Source organism: Coenobita brevimanus, chromosome 75 (genome assembly GCF_032717465.1).
Source record: "Coenobita brevimanus isolate Jiangsu-jjx chromosome 75, ASM3271746v2, whole genome shotgun sequence".
NCBI lineage: Eukaryota > Metazoa > Arthropoda > Malacostraca > Decapoda > Coenobitidae > Coenobita > Coenobita brevimanus.
In genome coordinates this window covers 15060388-15083748 of record NC_137028.1, presented here as the reverse complement: position 1 = coordinate 15083748, position 23361 = coordinate 15060388, and the positions used below count along the sequence as shown (strand labels likewise).

General features: G+C 45.1%; 1 protein-coding gene across 1 annotated transcript in view; it reads left to right on the top strand.

The window, feature by feature from the left end:
- The first annotated feature begins 3060 nt into the window (after positions 1 to 3060).
- LOC145408071 (extracellular serine/threonine protein CG31145-like) overlaps positions 3061 to 23361 on the top strand; it is a 221090-nt gene continuing 200789 nt past the window's right edge. The window contains exon 1 of the mRNA XM_080278880.1: positions 3061 to 3570. Coding sequence (XP_080135006.1) covers positions 3158 to 3570 — 413 coding nt within the window. The 5' untranslated portion in view covers positions 3061 to 3157. The remainder of the gene's footprint in view (positions 3571 to 23361) is intronic.

The following is a 23361-nucleotide window of genomic DNA, read 5'->3' as shown; positions in this document are numbered from 1 at the left end:
GGGAGAGAGAGAGAGGCTGAGGAGTGAGACAGAGGGAGAGATGAGGGGGAAAGATGGGGAAGGAATGAAGCAGAGGAGTACGAAGAAGGGAAGGAGAAACGGGAATGGGGGAGAGAAGTTGGGGGAGAGGGAGAGAAGTTGGGGGAGAGGGAGGGAAGAAGGAGACAGGGCGAAATGGATGGAAGAAGTGCAGGGAGAGAACTATGGAAGGGAAGGAAGGGAGCGAGAAAGAGGGTTGGAATGAAGGGGGGAAGGGTAGAGAAAGGTAGGGAGGGTAAGGGGAAGAAAGAGGGGACAGAGGTTGAACGAAGGAGGGAGAGAGGAAAGAGGCATGGGAAATGTGAGAGGAGGGGGGGAGAGGGGAGTGGGGGAGAGAAAAGAAGGGGAAGGGAGGGAGAGAAGAAGGGGAAGCGAGAAAGAGAGTTGGAGGCGTGAAGGAGAGAAGGAAAGATGAAGAAAGAAGGAGAGGAATATGCGAAGAAAGAAAGCAAAGGGAGGAAATAAGAGGAAAAGGAGGGAAAGACAAGGAGATGGAAGGTGAGAAAGAGAAGGAAGTGAGGGAAAAAGTCAGTGAAGGTGACAGAAGAACTGGAAAATGTGAGAGAGAGAGAGAGAGAGAGAGAGAGAGAGAGAGAGAGAGAGAGAGTAGGTAGACAGCGATACTTTTCTTTCCTCTATACCCACACCTGTTTAGTCCACCTGTGCTTGCGCCAGACGGATTTTTTTCACCTAACAGAAAAAAAAACTTACCTGAATGACAAAAAAAAAAAAAAAAAAGCCAATCTGATCTTCCAGCACAGGTACTAAAATTATCAATGGTGAGAAACTGAAGAGGGTGGAAATAGTAAGCGAATTTTTGACCGTGCGTGTACAGGGCAACAGAGGACGCTACAACCACACTGGCGTATCGTCTATCGTCGCTTTACAGTATTCGGGGTCATTATCGTAAATTGGTCGATTGTGGGAGGTGGGTGAGTGGCTGAGTGAGTGGGATTTAGTGGCAGCAGTTCACTGGATACTTAGTGGGCAATGAATGTGAGTGTGGGGGAGGTGGTGTGTGTGTGTGTGTGTGTGTGAGAGAGAGAGAGAGAGAGAGAGAGAGAGAATCAGTGCCACCTACCCTTGTCATCTGGTTAAAAGTCCATTTTGTAGGTACAGTAGGTGAGTGTATTTAGTACCATCGATTTTGTGTGTGTGTGTGTGTGTGTGTGTGTGTGTGTGTGTGTGTGTGTGTGTGTGTGTGTGTGTGTGTATGTGTTTTCCTCTTTTGGACAAGGAATTAGAAGCCTGTTCAGTATGTGAGTGTGATTCTTGCCTCTCTTACCTTAACGTGGCCCGTATTTCTTTTGCATCTTTGTTTCACGTAGTAAAGTGGCAGAAAAAGGCAACTACAACTCTACATTCTTTCCATGGCACCTCCTCGTGACTAGCATCACATTCTAGTGTTAATCTATTGCCACAACTCGGTATTCAGAATGGAAGGATGGAAATTTTAGGCCAAGTTTTAGTGAAAGGGGTATACTATTATCGATTTTAAACATGGGACTGGAACCCATCATCATCACCATCATCATTATTATCAATCATCACCATCATCATCATTATCATCATCCAGACCTCCCTCCCATCCCTAAGGTGAGGTGAGGTGAGTCCCTGGACCCAGAGGGAAAAATGAAAGAGGGAGAGATACAAACTAAAAGATCCCATTCTCCCACCAGTGAAGCCCCAGGATAAAAATCTACGGATGGTGACGGGATATTTGAAGACTACCTATTGGAATGAAGTGTTGACTGAACTGTTGACTATTTTATGTAGATTAGATATATAGTGGGCTTTATATGATAGGTCAAACACACACACACACACACACACACACACACACACACACACACACACACACAGCAGAGTTATATAATGCGACCTAAAATGGAGTTTCAGCCTTAAGAGAGTCGATCATTAAATAAAGTAATAATTCTGAGTGTGAGCATTAAACGGAGTACTAATTCTGAGTGTGAGCATTAAACGGAGTACTAATTCTGAGTGTGAGCATTAAACGGAGTACTAATTCTGAGTGTGAGCATTAAATAGAGTAATAATTCTGAGTGTGAGCATTAAACAGAATAATAATTCTGAGTGTGAGCATTAAACGGAGTACTAATTCTGAGTGTGAGCATTAAACGGAGTAATAATTCTGAGTGTGAGCATTAAATAGAGTAATAATTCTGAGTGTGAGCATTAAACGGAGTAATAACTCTGAGTGTGAGCATTGAATAGAGTAACAATCCTGAGTGTGACTTAATCAGTGTGGCTCCATCAGTGAATTGGTTTAGGGAGGTGCTTAATGGCGTGGCAACAGGCGCGCAACTGAACACTGCACCAATTTACTGCACATCGAGTTGAAATTGCCTCTACCATCAGCGCAGATATTCAACAATCAAGTCACTCCACTACTGTAATTGCTTGTCCACACCTGGTCAGATACATCGCAGGTTAATTAAGTGCCGTACGTATGGATGTGAGACGTGGGCGTGGCATAATGAAGAAAAAGTCAAAAGTGATAGCAGAGGAAATGGGATTACTGAGGTGTGTGTGTGTGTGTGTGTGTGTGTGTGTGTGTGTGTGTGTGTGTGTGTGTGTGTGTGTGTGTGTGTGTGTTAATACTGCTGAATTGATATAAAAGAGAGTGTCCCAGATTTCTAATGCTTGTCTTTCTTTTCTTTGCAGGGTGAACAAAGCTGAACTAAGGAAACAGGAGACACGTGTGGGCCCACTGACTTTGAACTGGTGTAAGGTGAGGTGAGGCTGAAGTGAAAGGGAAGGTGCGGCGAGGCGAGGTAATGGTGACCTTCCCCCCACTCTAGTGATGACCCCCCACACAGCCCCGCCCCCCACCCCCACCCCTGGCATGTTGACCTGAACACCCCCCCAACTCACCCCTCTCTTTTCTCCACACCTCTTCCCTCCCTCCACCCCATCCCTTCCCCCTACTCCCTCTCTACCCCACTCCTTCCTTTCATCCCTTCTACCTCCACTAAAACCTGTACCTTCTCCACTAAAACACTCTCCATACCTCTTCCCTCCACAAACCTCCCTCCTGCGCCTCTTCCTATTCTCTCCAGCCCTTCCTGTCTTCCCCCTCCATCCCTCGACACCCACTATGAAGCTTAAAGAACGCATACTAGCTGGGGTGGCTGCCGGTGCTGTACTAGTAACCATAGTGCTAGTACTAGACGTCGAAACGCAACTAGCCACCCCGCACCCTCAAGCCCCAGCGCACGGCAGGGTCAAGTACTCCTTCAGACAACGCCAGCTGCAGAAAACTAGCAACGGGTCACGAGAGGCCGGGAATCTAGTCTCGGCGCAGCAGGCAGGAGGGGGCGACGATCCCGGAGGTCAAGGGCTAGTAGGGGGCCCGGGTCAGCCTCGCCCCCCACCCACCACGACCCCTCCTGACCCCTACACGGACCTACAACACGCCGTGGCCAAAGTAGAAGCCGCGTCTAAGCGCTCACACCGCCGTCGCAAACACTGGAACCCTTCCTTGGGAGAACTGCTGGGACTCGATCTAAGGTGAGTGCTATAACTATACTGTCCTACAGTACATTGTAAGTTCTCTCTCTCTCTCTCTCTCTCTCTCTCTCTCTCTCTCTCTCTCTCTCTACTGTCTTATAGTACATTGTAAGCTCTCTCTCTCTCTCTCTCTCTCTCTCTCTCTCTCTCTCTCTCTCTCTACTGTCTTATAGTACATTGTAAGCTCTCTCTCTCTCTCTCTCGTAGGCAGTCATAGTGAACCTTGGCGTAACGTTCCCATAGAGTTTATCCTTATTTACCCAGCCATTCAGCGTGTGGAAGATTAGTGTGCGTGTGTGTAATATACAGACAGATAAAGATACTGACAGAGAGACAGGCAGACAGATGTAACCATAAATCTGTCTATAACTAAGGATTCAGCTATACCTGAGGATTCACAAGCACATAGTTGGAAAATCAGAATCCCATATATTACACGAAGCATTTTAGAAATTAGACTTCACATAAACTTTCACGGATTATCAAAAATTAAATTCATCTGCCGCTAGTCTGAATAAAAAAAATAAAAATATAAAAAATAGTCCATTAAAGCGACGAGTTTCACCCCTTCTCTGCGATGACGAACTTTGTATATTTTAGTTACGTATATTACTCTTCCTGCTGCCGGACGATTTTATTCAGCTTGGTTAGAGGCTTTTGGCACTAGAGGGGTTGAAAAAAATCGTCTTCACTAACCCCTTCAGTACAAGACGCCTCTCCTAAGATATATTAAGATGACACCTGGCTTAATGAAAATTGCTTGTCTTCCTTCTTTCCAGGTCTGCTGACACTTTTTATTGTTTTTCTGTTCCACTTCCACCTTCATTAGTCCTACTCTCTCTCTCTCTCTCTCTCTCTCTCTCTCGAATTGTAGGAGAAATCATGTTGCCCACTCTAACTTGGTGCATGAATACTTCTTGGAAATTATCTGTCCCTGAGAGAGAGAGAGAGAGAGAGAGAGAGAGAGAGAGAGAGAGAGAGAGAGAGAGAGAGAGAGAGAGAGAGAGAGAGAGAGAGAGAGAGAGAGAGAGAGAGAGAGAGAGAGAGAGAGAGAGAGAGAGAGAGAGAGTCAAACAGGGAGGGAAGGAGATAAAAAGAGGGGAGAGATGAGAGGAGCCGAGAGATTGCGTGGTGTGTGTGTGTGTGTGTGTGTGTGTGTGTGTGTGTGTGTGTGTGTGTGTGTGTGTGTGTGTGTGTGTGTGTGTTACAAAACTATACAGATACACAGATGACACAAACCTTCCTTTCTGTGCAGTTCACCAATGACACAAAAATATTTGCTGTCCAATTACAAATTTCCAAGAACAGGACAGTGAAGAGAGAGAGAGAGAGAGAGAGAGAGAGAGAGAGAGAGAGAGAGAGAGAGAGAGAGAGAGAGAGAGAGAGAGAGAGAGAGAGAGAGAGAGAGAGAGAGAGAGAGAGAGAGAGAGTGTAGTAGTAGTACGAGGAAAAAAAAATACACTAACACAGAAAACGGGAGAAGGGGAAGAAATGAACAATGCCGAAGAGGGGGAGAAGGGAAGGAGCAAGAGGAGGATATCGGTAATGAGTGATAAAGGGGAAGAGCGAAAGAAAGGAGAGAGAGAGAGAGAGAGAGAGAGAGAGAGAGAGAGAGAGAACAATGGAGGAAGGGAGAGAGGTAGACGGACCCCAGAAATATGAGTCAAAAGCAAGCAGAGAGGATAATGTATGGTGTGTGAAAATAAAGATAGTGAGAGAGAGAGAGAGAGAGAGAGAGAGAGAGAGAGAGAGAGAGAGAGAAACGGACTAACCAATCACATTAAAAGAGCGAGGGGGGAGGAGAGGAGAAGGAAAGGATGAGAGAGAGTGAGGGGGAGAGGGAGGAGAGAAGATGAAGAGAGAAAGAGTGAAATAAAAGGGTGGAAAAAGATGGAAAGAGGGATGAGGAAAGAATCAAATGAGCTATAAAACGAGAGAGAGAGAGAGAGAGAGAGAGAGACTCATTACGAGGTGGAGTAATTACGGGTCAGCTCGTTAACACAACTGCTGTTTTCCGAGGCGACAATAGAATTCCAGCTATTTTATTCCACCGGGGGATTACGGCGCCACGCTGACTGACGGTATCGGTTTGGTAATGACCTCATCTCACCTGATCTAACCTAGCCAAAACTCACTTCGCATAATTTCATCTAACGTAACCTACCCTAACCTAACCTAACCTAATCTGACCTGACCTTAAGTAGCCTGACTCAATCTAACCTAACGACCTCACCTGATGACCTGGTCCCACCTGACCCATTCTGGTTTTATCCTGACCTGACGACCTAACTTGGCCTGTCCTTAGCTGACTTAACATCTATTACTGAACCTGGCACAGACAAGACTCGATCAAATCTATCTTTCTCTCTGTTTATCAATCTATCTATCTATTCATCTATCTCTCGATATCACACATATATGTACTAGTCAGGAAGAAGTGTTAATCAGCCAACTTAGCCGATGGGCACACGAACCCTACTCTGAAACATAACATTACCTTGGGATTTCACCTGACTGGATCATAACTCTCACTTAACATTTTTACCTGGTACTTGTCTGTTCTCTCTCTCTCTCTCTCTCTCCTTAATGACCCGACCCAGTGCGACCTGCCTTCCTTGACTAAATTAAAGCCAGTGGTTGAACTTTTTCCATCCTGACTATGTAATGGTGTCTGAGGTAAAGAAAGCCTCTGTTCCCCTGATGGCTTTGTTTTCTGGCTCTCTCCCGACTTTTTCTTTCTCTTCTCTCTATCTCTTTTCTCTGTCTTCTATCCTTTAGGCTGTTTCTGTTACCTGTATTTTCTCTTTTCCTTCTCTTTGTCTCGGGTAAAGAAGAGATCTGTTCCACTGATGGCTTTGTTTTTTAACTCTCTCTAGGCTTTGCTTTTGTCTTCTCTTTATTCCTTGTGCTCGCTTTCTTTTTTTTCTCTCTCTTTTTTCTTTTTTGTGAGGTGAGGATCGGCGTCTGTTCCCTTAATGACTTTGTTTTCTTGATTTTCTCTTCCTTTATGCATTGTCCCAGCACCCCCCCCTCTCTCTCTCTCTTTCTCACACACACACACACACACACACACACACACACACACACACACACACACACACACCTTCTATACTCCTTATCCTGTCTCCTTTTTCTCCCTTCCAATTCCCCTTCCCTAAACACCTGCCTCTTCTTCGTTCTTCTATTCCCTTACGCTGTACAAATTCCACAAGTTCGTTCCCTTCTGTACTCTAATAATTCCACAACTTCTCTCCTCCTTTTCCTCTTCCTCTTACTCCTCCTGCTCTTCCCCCTCCTCCTCCTCCTCCTTGTCCTGCATGCTTACTTTACAATTCTTTCTCCTCCTCTTCAATTCCTCTTCACCTCCCCTCTCTCTCTCTCTCGCTCTCTCTCTCTCTCTTTCACATCCTCTACCCTATTCCTCTTCTTTTTCCCCTCCGCTTCCTCTTCCCCACTACTTCTGCTCTCTTCCCTCTTTCGTCTCTCTTCCTTCCTTCCCCTCCTGTCCCCTCCTCTTCCATTCCTTCCTATCCCTGTATCCTGTTCCCCAGTTCCCTCTCGTCCTCTATTTCCCCTCCCTGCATCATTTCATTTTACTATCTTATCTCTCCCTCTCTCCTATTTCATTCCTTATCTCTCCTCCTCCTCCTCCTTCGCCTCCCCTTCGCCTTCCTCCTCCTCCTTCCTCCTCCTCCTCTTCCTCCTGCTCCTGCTCCTGCTGCTCCTCCTCCTCCTCAGTTTCCTCCTATTCATTCGTCCCTCGTCTTCTATTTCTCGGCCCTCCATTATTTCACTTTCCTATCTAATCTCATCCTGTCTCCTATTTCGTCCCTTACCTCTCCTCCTCCTCCTCCTCCTCCTCCTCCTCCTCCTCCTCCACTGATTCACTTCCCTATCCCCTCTTCACTTCCATTTGTTTCTGTTTTCCAGTCTTCCTCAGGGCTTTATTTTTTTTTTTTCCATCATTTCGGTTTTCTATCTTATCTCGCCTTCTCGCCTATTTTACTCGCAACGTTCTCCCTCCTCCTCTTCCTCCTCCTCCTCCTTCACCTTCTCCTTCTTCTCCTCCTCCTCCTGCATTTACTTTCATTCTCCTCTGTTTTCCAATCTTAATTATGCCTCTCTCTCTTTTCATTCATCCCCTCTCTCTCTCTCTCTCTCTCTCTCTCTCTTTCTCTCCTATCCATTTGTCCTTTCCACCTTCCATCATTTATTTTTTCCTCTTCCATCTCTCCTCCCCTTGTATATTCAGTCTCCCCCTCCACCATCACTTTAGGTATTCGGTCTTTCTTTCCCCTCCTCTTCCTCTTCCACTTCCTCTTCCTCTTCCTCTTCCCCTCCCTCTTCCTCCTCCCCCTCCTCCTCTTCATCATCATCATCATCATCATCAAATCCTTCTTCTTCTATTTCTTCTTCATCATAACACAGCCATCCTCCTTTGTATTCATCCTTTCCAATTATTATTTTCTCTTTTCATCCACCTCTCCTTCGCTTGTACATTCACTTCTCACTCTTTCAGATATCACACTAGTTATCTTTCCTATCTCTTCTTTATCTTCTCTTCCCTTTCTTCTTCTCTTCTTAACAAGCCCTTCAACCTCACCAATGGTCCTATCCACCTATCATCATCATCTTTTTCCTTTCCTCTCTCTTCTCCTTGCAGATTCCTTTATCTCTCCTACCATCCTTTTCTCTCCTATTTACCTTCTCCTTCTACATTCCTTTATCTCTCCTATCATCCTTTTCTCTCCTTCATCTTCTCTACCTCTTATTCCCTCCGTTCATCAGTACATTTTTCATCGCCTACCATTTCTCCCCTCCCACCTTACGTCATCTTATTTTTCCTCTTCCATCTCTGCTCTATTTGCACGCTGCACTTAAGTTATCCTGTCTCTCTGCCTCTCCTTTATCTCTCCTACTCCTCCGTCTCCTTTACAAACCATTCACTCTCCTATTAGCCTTTTCTACCTCTCTTCAATATCATTATCATCATCTTCCTTATTATTATTATTATTATTATTATTATTATTATTATTAAAATCATTATTATTATTATTTTCCCTTTTCTTTTTCTTCTTCTCCGAAAAAATTCTTCACCCTTCCCCTCCTCCTGCTCACACAGTCCTTCTACCTGACACCTCTCCAATTATATATCGCCTTCTTTCTCCACTCCTACCTCCAGTAATTTCTCTCTCTCTCTCTCTCTCTCTCTCTCTCTCTCTCTTCAAGGCTGTGAGAGGAGTGCGTGAGGTGCGAGTTTTTATCCAGTCAGTGAGTGCCAATATTTGTTCCAGTCACTAACGAGAGTCAAACAGTGCCACAGCCCTGTCCCCGACCGTCTTGGCACCGTTGAATGGATAGGGAGGGAGGGAGGGAGGGAGGGAGGGAGGGAGGGAGGGAGGAAGGAAGGAAGGAAGGAAGGAAGGAAGGAGGGAGGGAGGGAAGGAGAGGGTAAGTGAGTGAGTGAGTGAGTGAGTGAGTGAGTCGGTGTATGGGTCAGTGGGTGGGCGGCTGGGGGAAAAGGGAAGGAGGTAGTGGGAGTGAAGGGGAGGAGAGAAGAGATAAGTGGGAGACGAGGGAGTAAAGGGAAGTGAATAGCTGAATAAGTCAGTGGGTGGGGAGGTGACTGACTGTGAAGCTGTCTAGGAGGAGTGTCTGTCTGGCTTCCCGCAAAAAATGTCTATCTTTCTATCTATCGCCCTTAAAAATAGATGTTTAGATGCTTGATGTAATAAGTGGGTGAGTGGGGATGATATCTGTTAGTCTTTTGTCTCATTGCTCGCCCTATCCTTCGCACGACTGACAAATTGACTGAGTAGCTGACCGCCTGACTGACTGACTGACTAGACAGATGGAAGGATGGTTGGAGAGAGAGAGAGAGAGAGAGAGAGAGAGAGAGAGAGAGAGAGATGGATGGATGGATGGATGAACAGAGGGATGGATGGATGGATGGAGGTAGGGGAGAGAAGATCATGCGGAAGAGGAAGGTGGGTGAGTGAGTGAATTGATGGATGGATGGATGGATGGATGGCTAGCTGGATGAATGGATGGATGATTAGCTGGCTGACGGACTGACTACCTTACCTTCTAACTCACCTAATTAAACCTCTAACCAACCAACTAACACCCTATCTAACTATCAAATAAACTGACTGACTGACTGACTGCGACTGACTGACTAACTGAGTATCCCCTTAAAAGCAAGGTGGGTGCGGGGTTGGTGGGAAAATCGGTCACGTCCGCGCGTCCATTTCTCTCTCTCACTCTCACTCTCTCTCTCACTCTATCTCACTCTCTCACACTGCAGCCCCACACCACACCTAGATGAATGGGGCTCTGTTTATGTGTGGCACGCTCTCGTTTTCTTTCGCTCTTTCTCACTTTCAGGATCACTCTTACACACCTATGTTTCTCTCTCTCTCTCTCCCTCTATTGCTGTAACTCTCCCTGACTCACTTTATCTCTCCCTGACCCACTCTCTCTCTCTCTCTCTCTCTCTCTGACTCTCTTTTCTGGCCTCCTCCCTGGCTCTTTCCGGTCCCTCCTGCATAGTGTAACTGTTTTTTCCTGTAGTCATACTCTCTCTCTCTCTCTCTCTCTCTCTCTCTCTCTCTCTCGGTATTGTATTTTTTTCCTCTCTCACAATCAGTTACTGTGACAAATATTTCTCTTTTACCTAATGACTGAAACATTTTTTTTTCTCTCTCTCTCTCTCTCTCTCTGGATTTTACATCTCTACGACTCTCACTTCCCTCTCCTCAATCCCACCTCCCCTACCCTTCACCCCTTCCTCCTCCTCTTCCTCTCCCCCCTTCCTCCCTCTTCATCCTTCCCCCACCTTCTCCTCACTCCCATTCACTCCTCTCACTTTAACCCACCATCCACCTCAGCTTTCCTTCTCCCTCTTTCCTCATCCCATTCCTCCCTTCCCCCTCGCTTCTACTTCCTCCCTTCCTCCCACTTTTTCTCCCCCGTCTTTCCCCTCCCCCTACCCTCTCTCCCAGCCTTTCGACCCTCTCCCCTCCGCCTATCTTTCCTCTCATTCTACCCCCTTCCCCTCCCTCCCTTTCCCCTTCCCCTTCTCCCCTCCCCTCCCCTCCCCTCCCCCTCCCCCTCCCCCTTTCCTCGGCTTCTCACTGAATCTTCATGAATCTTCCTTTCTTCTCTGTGGATTTTCTTGGCCCTCCCTTGTCCTCCTCCCTTCCTCCCTCTCTCTCTCTCTCTCTCTCTCTCTCTCTCTCTCTCTCTCTCTCTTTAATTCGTCGTCCTCCTCCTCCTCTATTTTTCAATGAGCTTTATTTCCTGGTTGCATTTCCCCTTCCCTTCCTGCAGCTCTCCCTTCTCCCTCTGTCTGTCTCTCTCTCTGTCTATCCATGTGCCTGTCTGTCTTCTGTCTGTCTGTCTGTCTGTCTGTCTATCCATCTGTGTCTCTGTCTATATATCTATATATCAATTTTTTTATATGTCTATCACTAACTAACTATCTATCTGTCTATCTATCTATCCCTCTCTATAATTCATTTTGATTATAAAGTTTTTCTTCCCATCACCGAAGAATTCCTTTGACTTCAATTAAGCTCTTTAAGCACAGGGCGTTTACTCTCTCTCTCTCTCTCTCTCTCTCTCTCTCTCTCTCTCTCTCTCTCACTGCTCTTCTTTTCATCGATTTTCTATTTCCAATGTTCGTATGGTTGTAATCCTCCCTCAGTCCATACGTCCATCCATACATCCATCCATCCATCATCCATCCACCCTTCTTTCCATCCATCAGTATCATTACATCCTCTTTGCCATTCATCCATACGTCAGTCCATCCACCCATCCATCCATCCACCTATCCATCCTTCATTTAGTCCATCTATCCATCCATCGATCACTCTTTGATTCATCCGTCCACCAATCCATCATCCATCCATTCATTCATCCATCATCCATCAAGCCTTCCCTCCATCCATTATTATCAATCCATCCACTCATCCACCCACCCATTGATCCAACCATGCATCATATCTCTGGCTATCTATACATATGCGAGTGAAGCTCCTTATATGTGAGTGGATCCTGGTCTCTACCAGGACGGTCATCTCTCTCTCTCTCTCTCTCTCTCTCTCTCTCTCTCTCTCTCACACACACACACACACACACACACACACACACACACACACACGGAATGTATGCACGTGTGACCGTATGGGAAAAGGACGAAAATAATAACAAGAAACGAGAGAGAGAGAGAGAGAGAGAGAGAGAGAGAGAGAGAGAATCTTTGAGGTCAGGTCAGGTGGATCGAGTGACCGTGTTCCTGGGAGTCCGTCGCTCTTGCCTTACCTCACAGTCCTTCTCTATTAGCATCATTTATCAACCACTAAGGGAACGCGGTGGTCCGGTGGTTTACGCGTTTGCTTACCGATATGCACCCGCCCTTACTTTGGGTTCGAAATTTGGTCGTTGTGGATATATGAGTCGGTAGAGTATTTACGTCTTTGTGTAGGTTAGATCTACACTCCTTTCACTCTAACTTGGCCTAAATTTGCTAGCAACTACACTCCTTTCACTCTAACTTGGCCTAAATTTGCTAGCATCTACACTCCTTTCACTCTAACTTGACCTAAATTTGCTAGCATCTACACACCTTTCCTCTAACTTGGCCTAAATATACCATGTCGCCATCTTGAATGCTGAGTTCTACCACGATTAACACTAGAATATTAAGCCTGTCACAGAAAAGTGTTACGGGAAGGATGCAGAGCCGTAGCAATGTCTTTTTCTGCCACACAGTTACATGAAACAAGATGCAAAAGGACGAAAATCAGGACCAAGTTAAGATGCATGAAGTGTACTAGATTCATACCTTGACATGTGTACGAGTATATTTTCATTTTCCCTCTTAATTTCACTTTTTCTTGCCTTGTTTCATCCAACTTCCTTTCCTCTCCATTTGTTCCATTTCCATGTCTTTCCTTTTTCTTTCCTTTACCCTTCTTCCTTTCCTTCCATTTCTCTATTCCCTTCCTTCCATTAAACAGTACTCTTTCTGCCTGCTTCTCCCTTCACTGTCCTTCCTTCCTTCCAATCCACCTACTCCTTCATTTCTTTCTCTGTCTGTCCAAACCTCCATCATTATTACCCCCTCTTCCTTCTATTCCTCCTTCCCCTCCCAGCCTCTTCTCTATTTGCCTTTCATTCATCACCTCCTCCTTTCCTGTCTTCCTTCCTTCTCCCGCTGCTACCTCGTTCTTCTCCCCTCCAACAACTCTTCCTTCAGTACGTCACTTATCCTTCCTTGCTGCATATGTCCTTCAATCCATCCTACTCATATTTTCCTCCTATCTCTCTACTCTTAATTTCAATCTTCCTGCTTCCTTCCTGACCTTGCTGTCGTCCTCACTGTCTGCTTCTTCTCCTTCCATTTCTCTCTCTCTCTCACTCTCTCTCTCTCTCTCTCTCTCTCTCTCTCTCTCTCTCTCTCTCTCTCTCTCACCGCGCCTACTAAGCATTAAAACTTACGACGGATCAGACATAGACGTAAAGTGCAATACGTTCGTCGCAAGGCGCGGCGGAGAGGCATTAGACCGAGCATCAATACAGGACTTATGATACCTGCGAAATTTATAAGCGATGAGGGAAGATGCGGGAGGAGGGAGAAGGAAATGTGGAAGAAAGAGCGATGGAAGGGTGAGAGAGAGAGAGAGAGAGAGAGAGAGAGAGAGAGAGAGAGAGAGAGGCGAGGGGACGTAAAGGGGAACGCAGTTAAATAGAAGATTCCCAATTAAACTACGCCTGTAACACACACACACACACACACACACACACACACACACACACACACACACACACACACACACACACAAAACATTAAATTTATGACGGAATAAAACACAGAAGTACACAAGCGCTTAACGCTGACAGACCCCCCCCCCACTCTCTCTCTCTCTCTCTCTCTTCTTCCCCTCCCTTCTTTCTCTAACTCTCATCCCATTAATTACATAAAATCTCTTTCTCCTCATTCAGCTTAGTCCTTTCCCCTTTCCACCCTCTCATCATCATCATCACCATCTACTCTCCTCCTCTTTAATTCATACTCTCTCTCCTCTCTCTCTCTCTCTTCTTCTCCCCACCTTGCTCACTATCTTTCAATTTATTCCGTGTTTCCCTCTCCCTCGCTCACTCACTTTCTCCTTGTATCTCTTCACCTCTTGTAATTTCTCTCTCTCTTAACTCTAGTCTCTCTCTCTCTCTCTACGTTTGCTTTCATTTCCTATTCTTTAACTTTAGTAATGAGAGAGTAAGTCTTCCTATTAATATTAAATTAAGGCCGGACCCCCTAGTGAGGAGTAGAAGGTCTGTGCTCTCTCTCTCTCTCTCTCTCTCACTCTCCCTTTGTTCCCCCTGCGATTTAACCATCCCATCCCTCCTCATTTCCCCCTTATCTACTGCTACTGTTGTCCTCTCCTCTCTCCCTCTCTTCATCCTCTTCTTCCCCTTCCTCTTCTTCTTCCCCTTCCTCCTCTTCTTCCCCTTCCTCCTCTTCTTCCCCTTCCTCCTCTTCTTCCCCTTCCTCTTCTTCTTCCCCTTCCTCCTCTTCTTCCCCTTCCTCCTCTTCTTCCTCTCCCTCTCCTCATCTACCTTCCCTCTCTTCCTCTTATTCTTCCCTTCTTTTCCTCCTCTGCTTCCCCTCTCTTTACCTTCCTACTTTTCTCCACTTGTCTTAAAGAACTGACACTTTTCTTATAACTTCCTTGCAATAAACAGCTTCGATAGGATCAATAGATTTGGTACTTATTTTGCTTTTACTCCTCTCTCTCTCTCTCTCTCTCTCTCTCTCTCTCTCTCCTTATGAATGTATGTATCTATCCATCCATCCATCCATCCAACCATCTATTTATCCTTCCATTTATCTACCTGTCTAACTATCTGTTCATCAATTTGCCTACCTGTCTATCTATCTATCTATCTCGTCTCCTCGTCACCCTCCTGTCCCTCAGTCTCCCCATATCTACTCTCCTCCCCTCCCTCTCATACATCTCTCTCTGTCTCTCTCTCACATCTCCTGTCACTCTCCTCCCCTCCTTCATTCCTTCTTCTCTCTCTCCCTCATCCTCTAGGCCACCCACTTTCTCCTTCACTCCCTCCTTCCTTCCTTCATTTACCTTCATTCCTTCCTCCCTCATCCACTAGGCCACCCACTTCCTCCTTCACTCCCTCCTTCCTTCCTTCATTTACCTTCATTCCTTCCTCCCTCATCCACTAGGCCACCCACTTCCTCCTTCTATCCCTCCTTCCTTCCTTCATTTACCTTCATTCCTTCCTCCCTCACCTTCTAGGCCACCCACTTCCTCCTTCTCTCTCTCTCCATTCTTCCTTCCTTCCATGTTCTTCTGCAGATGTCCTTTGTATTGTAAGTAATGTCATTATTCTTGTAAAGGTGGAAGACGTGTTTTGTGGACTAGAGAAGTCTTGCAAGAAGTGGGGCTCTAGAGAAACGAAGACCAGATTATTATTATTATCATTATTATTATTATTACTATTATTATCATTATGTATCTCCCTCTTCATACACATCTTCTTCCTCTAACTTTCCCCCCCTCCCTTCAGACATTACCATTTCCCTCCTTCCTTCCTCTTATTCTCCCATCCTTCCTTCCTTCCTCTGTGTGCCTCCCTCATTCAATTATCTCCCTCTGCTATCTCCTGTCACTCTCCTATCATTCCTCCTTCCTTCCCTCCTTCATTCTTTGGCTCACACTCTCCCCTCTAGCCTCCCTCCCTCCACCTTTCCATTACTTCCCTCACAACTTTGTTTTTCTTTTCTTCTTTTTTCTGTGTTTCTCCTTCCCTCACACATATTCCTCTCCTATCTAATGTCTCTTCATCGTACTCTCTCTCCTCCTTTCTCGCTCTGCTTTCTTTTCCCTCCCTTTCCCTCCATATTTGTTTCCTTCTACTTCCTTCGTTCCTCATTTACTCTCTCTCTCTCTCTCTCTCTCTCTCTCTCTCTCTTTCTTCCTACCTTCTTCCCTCTCTCCCTTACTTCTCTCCCTCTCCCCCTCCTCCTTTCTTCGCTATCCTTATCTCTCCCTCATAGAATAGATATCACAGTTATCGCCTTGCCAATAACAAACGACCCCCGAAGGACCGATAGGTATGTTGCTGTTTGCTTTCCTTTGTACTCTCTCTCTCTCTCTCTCTCTCTCTTTAAGTCCCTGTTCTTTCGTCATTCCCTCCTTCCTCACCTCCCTGCCCTAACTTTCCTTCCCCTTTTCCCTTCCTCCTCAGTCCTCCCCCCCCCTCTCTCTCTCTCATTCCCTGTTCCTTCGTCATTCCCTCCTTCCTCACCTCCCTTCCTAATTTTCCTTCCCCCTTTCCCTTCCTCCTCAGTCCCCCCCTTCTCTCTCTCTCTCTCTCTCTCTCTCTCTCTCTCTCTCTCTCTCTCTCATTCCGGGCTGGGTCGACACCAGACCTGGATGGCTGTTACCCAATATCAGGCCATGATAGGAACAAAGCCTCCCACTGCGTCCTGGGATTGAGAGAGAGAGAGAGAGAGAGAGAGAGAGAGAGAGAGAGAGAGAGAGAGAGAGAGTTACGAAAAGACAGACTGGTAAATGAAAACATGGAGCAAAAAATCGTGGATCAAGAGACTGAGAGGGAGAGAAACGGGATGGGAAACAAAAAGGTTGATGGAGGAGGCAGAAAAGGAGGACAAAGGAGGAGAAAATCCAGGAAGGAAGAGGAGTGAAGAAGATGGAATGAGGGGAGACGAACGAGGAAGAAAGAAAAAGTGAAAGGAAATGATGATGAGAGAGAGAAAAGATGGAGAACAGATTTAGGAAAAAGGGAGGGACAAAATAATGAAAGGGAGATGACACGGCAATGGAGAGAGAGAGAGTGGATGAAAAACAAAGATTAGGTGAAGACGTGAAGAAAATACAAAGAAAAGAAGACAAAGTTTGGACCATCGCTTTGAAACCAAGAGAAGATGAAAACCGACAGACTGAAGAGATAGAAAACACTCTCTCTCTCTCTCTCTCTCTCTCTCTCTCTCTCTCTCTCTCCATTAGTTTTGTCGATCTACTGTCCTCTCTCTCTCTCTCTCTCTCTCTCTCTCTCTCTCTCTCTCTCTCTCTGTACATTACCGGTAGTTTTGTCGATCTACTGTCCTCTCTCTCTCTCTCTCTCTCTCTCTCTGATTTCAAATGCGTGGCTAACTTCCAACTGTCTCTAACTCATTTCTAGCTTTCTGTCGCCACGCAAATCAAACAGTCAGGGAATCGTGAATCGTCTAGTAGGTTATCGATTTCTGGAAAAATATTGGCGTTTGAAATAATTGATGAGAGAGTGAGAGAAAGGTGAAGGTGAAGGTGAGAGAGAGAGAGAGAGAGAGAGAGAGAGAGAGAGAGAGAGAGAGAGAGAGAGAGAGAAATACCAAAACAGATCAATATACAAGAGAAAAATGCTAAGGTGAATAAGGGAGGGGGGAGGAGGGAGACTAAGGAAGTGAGAAGGAGGTCAGAATGAGGGAGGAAAGAGAGAGAAGGGAAGATAGAGGGAGGAAAGAGAGAGAAGGGAAGGGAGAGTGGGAGGAAAGGAAGGAAGGGAACACAGCCATGAAGGGAGGATATTAGTCTCAGCGTGAGATGGAGCCTCCCTTCCTTCTACCCTCCCTTCCTTTTCCCCTCCCCTTCCTTTCCTCCTTTCTTCTTCCTCTCTCATCTCTCTCCTCCCCTTCCTCCCCTCATCTCTCTCTCTCTCTCTCTCCTCTTCCTTCTCTCACATCCTTGCCTCTTCCCTCCCTTCTTCCGTCCTTTCATCTCTCTTTCTCTCCTTCCTTCTTCTCTCCCCTTTACCTTTCCCTACCCTCTTTCATCTTTCCCTCCCTCCCTCCCTCCCTCTTCCTTCACTTCATCTTTCCCTAGCTCCTTTCATCTTTCCCTCCCTCCCTTCCTTCCTTCCTTCTTCTGTTCCTGCTTTCCCCTTCCCTCCCTTCATATTTCTCTGCCTCCCTTCATCCCTCTTTTCTCCCCCTTGTTACTCTTCCATCTCTCCTGTCCTCTCTTCCTCCTTTTTGTTTTCCTCCTCCTCCCCGATTTCTCTCCTTACTTTCCTCCTCCTCCCCGATATCTCTCCTTCCCTTCCTCCTTCTCTCTCTCCTTTCCTCCTCCTCCTCCATCTCTCCCTGCCTCACGCTAACCCAACATCTCATTACTCCTCTCTTCTCTCCTTCTTCCTTCTCCTCCATCTTTTCTCTCACTTCCTGTAATCCATTCTCCATTTCTTCCTTCGTCTTTATTACTGATCCCTTTTCTCCTCTCACCCCCCCCCCCTCTCTCTCTCTCTGAACTCTCATTTCTGTTTTTATATTTACAATGTCTTTTCCTTCATCACTCTTGCTCACTACTTAGTTCTCTCCCTCATGTTCTTGTTCTCTTCCTGTCTCTTTTCCTCTCTCCATTTTCTCTTCCTTTCTTCTGCCCTCTCTCCTCTTTCCCTCCCTCCATCTCTCGATTTCTCGTTCCCTCTCTTCATTTTTCCTCCCTTTCTCCTCTTCTTCCACATCTCCTTCCTCTTCTTTCTTTCCTCCTTGTTCTTTCGTTGTCTCTCTTCCTTTCTCTTTATTTTCTTTCCCTTTCTTCCTCCCTCCTCCCTTCCTCTGTTCTCCCTCCCTCCTTCTCTCCCTCCATCGCATCACGCAATCCCTCCCTTTCATTACTCATCCTCTTCCTTCTTATTCAGCCTCTTCATATTTTCTTTTTAATTTTCGTTATATTCCATTGTTTCTTCCTACTTCATTCCTCCCTCTCCCTCCCTCCCTTCCTTCATTCATTCCTCCTTCTCCCCTCCTCCTTCCTTCTTCCCTCCCTCCCTCCCTCCCTCCATCCATCCTTCCTTCTCTTCCTTCCTTCATTATTTCTTAACCCAATTCTCCCTCCCTCCCGCTTCCTCGTTCTCTCTCCCTTGTTTGCTCTTTCTCTTTTACCTCCATCCCCCTCTTTCCTTCCAATCCCACATCTCTCTCCACTTCCCCTTACCTTCATTCACTTCTGTGTTTCTTTGCTCCATCACATTCTTCCCTCTCCACTCTTCGGCTTCTCTCCCTCTTTCCCTTCCTTCATTTCCACCATTCCCCCTCTCCTTCCATTCCTTCATCTCACTCCTATCATTTTTTCCCTCCTTCATCTCCTCCACCCATCACCCCCTTTCATCCTTCCTTCCTTCCAGCATCCCTTCCAACGCTCCTCCTTCCCTCCCTTCCTCTCTCTCTCTCTCTCTCTCTCTCTCTCTCTCTCTCTCTCTCTCTCTCTCTCTCTCAGCCTCCCTCACATCACGCTATCCCTCCCTATCATCACTCCTCTCTTCTTCTTCCTCCTTCACCCAGTTCTCTCTCCCTTGCTTCTTCTCTCCCTCCTCCACCTCCTCCTCCTCCTCATCCTCTTCCTCCTCCTCCCTCCCTCCCTCCCTCCCTCCCTCCCTCTCTCTCTCTCTCTCTCTGATTACAAATACTTTTTCATCTTACCTTTCTTCCTTCGCTGTCCTTCCTTGTTTACTTCCTTCCTTTCATCTCTCCCTTCCTTCCTTCCTTCTTCCATTTCTGCCTCAGTCGTAAAACTTTCTCTCATTCTGCAAAGAATAAAAGAATAAAAGTAAATTAGTTGGAAACAGCAATAAAGTGTGAGAGAGAGAGAGAGAGAGAGAGAGAGAGAGAGAGAGAGAGAATCTTAAACAGACACTGGCACAAAAGACTGACATGCTTCACCAACCTAGCTATCACCGACCAAATCAAACAGCGACAGAAACTAAGACCTTCCCCGGCGACAGAGAAAACGGCAAAAGTGTACATTCGGTGAGTAAATTTTGTATATTAACGAATTATTCTGAAGGTCACGAGGGAGATGGAAGGAAATGGGGTAAAGAAGTGTGTGTGTGTGTGTGTGTGTGTGTGTGTGTGTGTGTGTGTGTGTGTGTGTGTGTGTGTGTGTGTGTGTGTGTGTGTGTGTGTGTGTGTGTGTGTGAGAGAGAGAGAGAGAGAGAGAGAGAGAGAGAGAGAAACTAGTAAAACTATTTTGAGATAACTGAATACAAAAGGTTACATAGTTAGAGGAGACGACATTGGAGAGAAAAAAGAAAAAAAAAAAGAACAAACGGTGGTGAGACAGGGAGAGGGAGAGGGAGAGGGAGAGAGGGAGAGAGAGAGAGAGAGAGAGAGAGAGAGAGAGAGAGAGAGAGAGAGAGAGAGAGAGAGAGAAATAAAAGTAAAGGTCAAAACGTAGAGAGAAAGGCGGGAAAAAGAGAGAAAATAGTATCAGAGAAGAGAATGAAAAGAGAAGTAAACCAACAAGACAAAACAGAATATAAAGAAAAAAAAGGAAAAGAGAAAGAAAGAGCAGACAGGAAGGACAAAAATGCGAGAGACCAAAGGAGGAGTTACGAAAAGAGGGAGGGGAAAAAGAAAATTAAAAAGAATGATAGAGGAAGCAAAATAAAGCATGATCAAATAAAAACAAAGTAAAAGAATGAATGAAACAGCAAAATATTAGAGTAAGAGAGAAGTTAGCGAGAAGAAAAAGTGTGAAAAAAAAAAGAAATGTGAGATAGAGAATAAAGCACAACATGCGTGGAAAAAATGGACGAAGGAGAAACTAAAGAAAAGAGAAGCAGAAACAAAGACGAAAATTTAGTAAAACGAAATGTACAAAATAAGAGACGAAAGAAAAGAACTAAAGAAAAACGTGTGAACTATGATAAAAAGAATCATGGGTTGACAGACAAACATAGATAGACTGATAGAAAGACAGACAGACAGACAGACAGACAGAAAAACAGCCAGACACAGACAGAGGAAACGAGAGCAGAGAGAAACAGAACACGTAAAAATGGTGGAAGAGTAATTGGATGGATGAAGAGAGAGAGAGAGAGAGAGAGAGAGAGAGAGAGAGAGAGAGAGAGAGAGAGAGAGAAACTATGTCAGTGGAACAGCTCCGAGATAAAGGGCTGCTCGGAAGGTGAAAAATAGGAGTACAAAGAGATAACAATAAAAGGAGGGGGTAGGGGAAGACACAATAAAGGATGGAAGATAAAAGCCCCAAGCCCAATGCTGGTGGGCTTAGAAATCTCTCAATCTCTCTCTATCTTCCCTCTCCCCATCTCCCCTCTATCTCCCCTCTCTCTATCTCCCCTCTCTCATCAGTCCTAAGCTGAACACAACAGTAAGGTGGCAGCAAGAATAAAAATAAAATAAAATAAGTTTAAATAAGGCAGGAACGTGATAAAAGGAGGAAACAATCTCTTTCATATTATTATCTAAAAAAAAAAATGTTAAAAAAAAAGATAAAAGTGACACAGAATTGCGGGATATTTTACTAAACCCTGGGATCTTTTTTTGTGTGTGTGACGATTTATTCAGCTTGGGGAGAGAGAGAGAGAGAGAGAGAGAGAGAGAGAGAGAGAGAGAGAGAGAGAGAGAGCAAATCAGTTACATACACAGTTACCCTTCTGAGTAAATTAGACTGGAAATCGAGAGAGAGAGAGAGAGAGAGCAAATCAGTTACATACACAGTTACACTTCTGAGTAAATTAGACTGGAAATCGAGAGAGAGAGAGAGAGAGAGAGAGAGAGATACATCAGTTACATAGCTATTCTTCTGAGTTACATACAAGACTGGAAATCGAGACCCACCAAGTAATATTATAATTCCTAAATCCTGGTTCCTTTGACTCGTAATCTGTATTTATGATATGCATGCGTTTCTCTCCCTCTCCATTTCTTTTTTGCATTTTTCTCCTTTGTATCTTACTTTTTTATGATTGAATTATTTGCATACCGCTTTTCCTGAGAATAATTATTAGGAAGCTTCCTGGTTGTCGGTTTGTCTGTCTGTCTGTCTCTGTCTTCTGTCTGTCTGTGTCTGTCCGTTTGTTTGTGTCTGCGTCTGTCTGTGTGTCTGTCTCTCTCTATTTACAAAGCTATCTAACTATCCACATATCTGTCTGTCTGTCTGTCTATCTACCCATCTGTGTCTATTTACCTGTCCATCCATCTGTCTAGCTATCGATCAAGCACCATATAGCTCTCCCCACTCATAATGCTTTCCTACAGTGTCATAACCCCCTATGGTACAAAAGAATTTATTTCTCCCTTACTGATGCCAGACGGCTTTATTCAGCTTACGGGGACACCTCTTGTACTAAGGGGAGGAAGGGGGGGGGTGAAGAACTCTGTATCAACCCCCCCTCCCCCCAGTTCGAAAAATCTGTCCCCAGCTGAGAGAAACCGTCTGTAAAAACAAGAACGATATACATAAAGGACGTCCTCACTCTAAAGAGGTTGATGAGGGCTGGCTCAAACCCCTCCATTTCCAAAGGTCTCTCCTAAGCTGACTAAAATCGTCTGGAGATCGCTAGAGTAAATCGGTAAATGACGGGGTATAAGGTTAATTTTGCTCCTCTTTGTCGAATACGATTACATGGTACGGGAAAAATAATGATGATGATGATATAATAATAATAATAATAATAATAATAATAATAACAATAATAATAATAATCGCCATCATCATCATAAGAAATGCGGAAAAAATCTTGCGCGACCACACACACACACACACACACACACACACACACACACACACACACACACACACACACACACACACACACACACACTGCTGATATGAGAGGAACAGCGTACGGTAAGTTAAATTGAGGAGGCGGCGGAAATAAATGAGATAGGAGAAATGAGAGAAAGTGAGAGAGGAGAAATGAGACTAAGTGAGAGAGGAGAAATGACAGAAGATGAGATGAAGAGTAATGAGAGAATCAGAAAAGAGGAACTTACGGGAATGCTAGGAATTGGAGGGAGAGAGAGAGAGAGAGAGAGAGAGAGAGAGAGAGAGAGAGAGAGAGAGAGAGAGAGAGAGAGAGAGAGAGAGAGACGCTAAGGGCCGGCCACAGGAGCAGGTGAAGGAGAAAAGAGTGGAAAGAAAGAAAGAGAGAGGCACACGATAGTCCGGACACAGGAACAGCCAAATGCGAAAAGAGAGAAGAAAGAGAGAAAAAGAGAGAGGAAACACGATAAAGGTGGGAATGGAGAAAAAAACAAAATTGAAAAGAAAGACAGGAGATAAGAAGCAAGAAGAAAGGAAGAGAATGAGAGAAAATCGATGGAAAAAAGACAAGAAATAGAATGAAAGCAAACAATAAAGAAATGGCTAAGAACAGAATGTCAGAAGCGAGCAGAGAGAAAGACGAGAGAAAAGAAAGAAATAGAGGAGAAAGACAGGATGAAGACAGAGGAAAGATGAAAATGAAGATAGGCCAAAAATAAATAATAGGATGCGAATAAAAAGATGAAAAAAAAAGAGAGAGAGAAAAGAGAGAGAGAAAAGACAGGAAGAAAAGAATAAGAAAGGAAACAAGACAAAGGCTGACCTGGAAAAGCAGCATAAAACAAAAAGACAGACAGGAAGAGAGATGCGAGGAGCGAGAAAGAACGGAAGTAACAAAGCAAAATGAAAGGAAAACAGAGGAAAAAGATTATAAAAAAGAGAAAGGGAGCGAAGAGAATGAGAGAGAGAATTGGAGAGGAAACGGGAAACTGTGAGAATAGAGAGAAAAAGAGAAGAGAGTAGAAAAAAGAAAAAAAGAGAGCAAACAGGATAAAAGCCGGACAGGAGAACAGGGCGAAAATATTTTAAGGCGAAATTCCTCACCTCGACCACGGCTGATGAAATTTTGGCCAGAAATTGTGAGTGATGAGGTAGTTGCGTCCCCCTTAACCTCCCCCCCCCCGACTCTCCT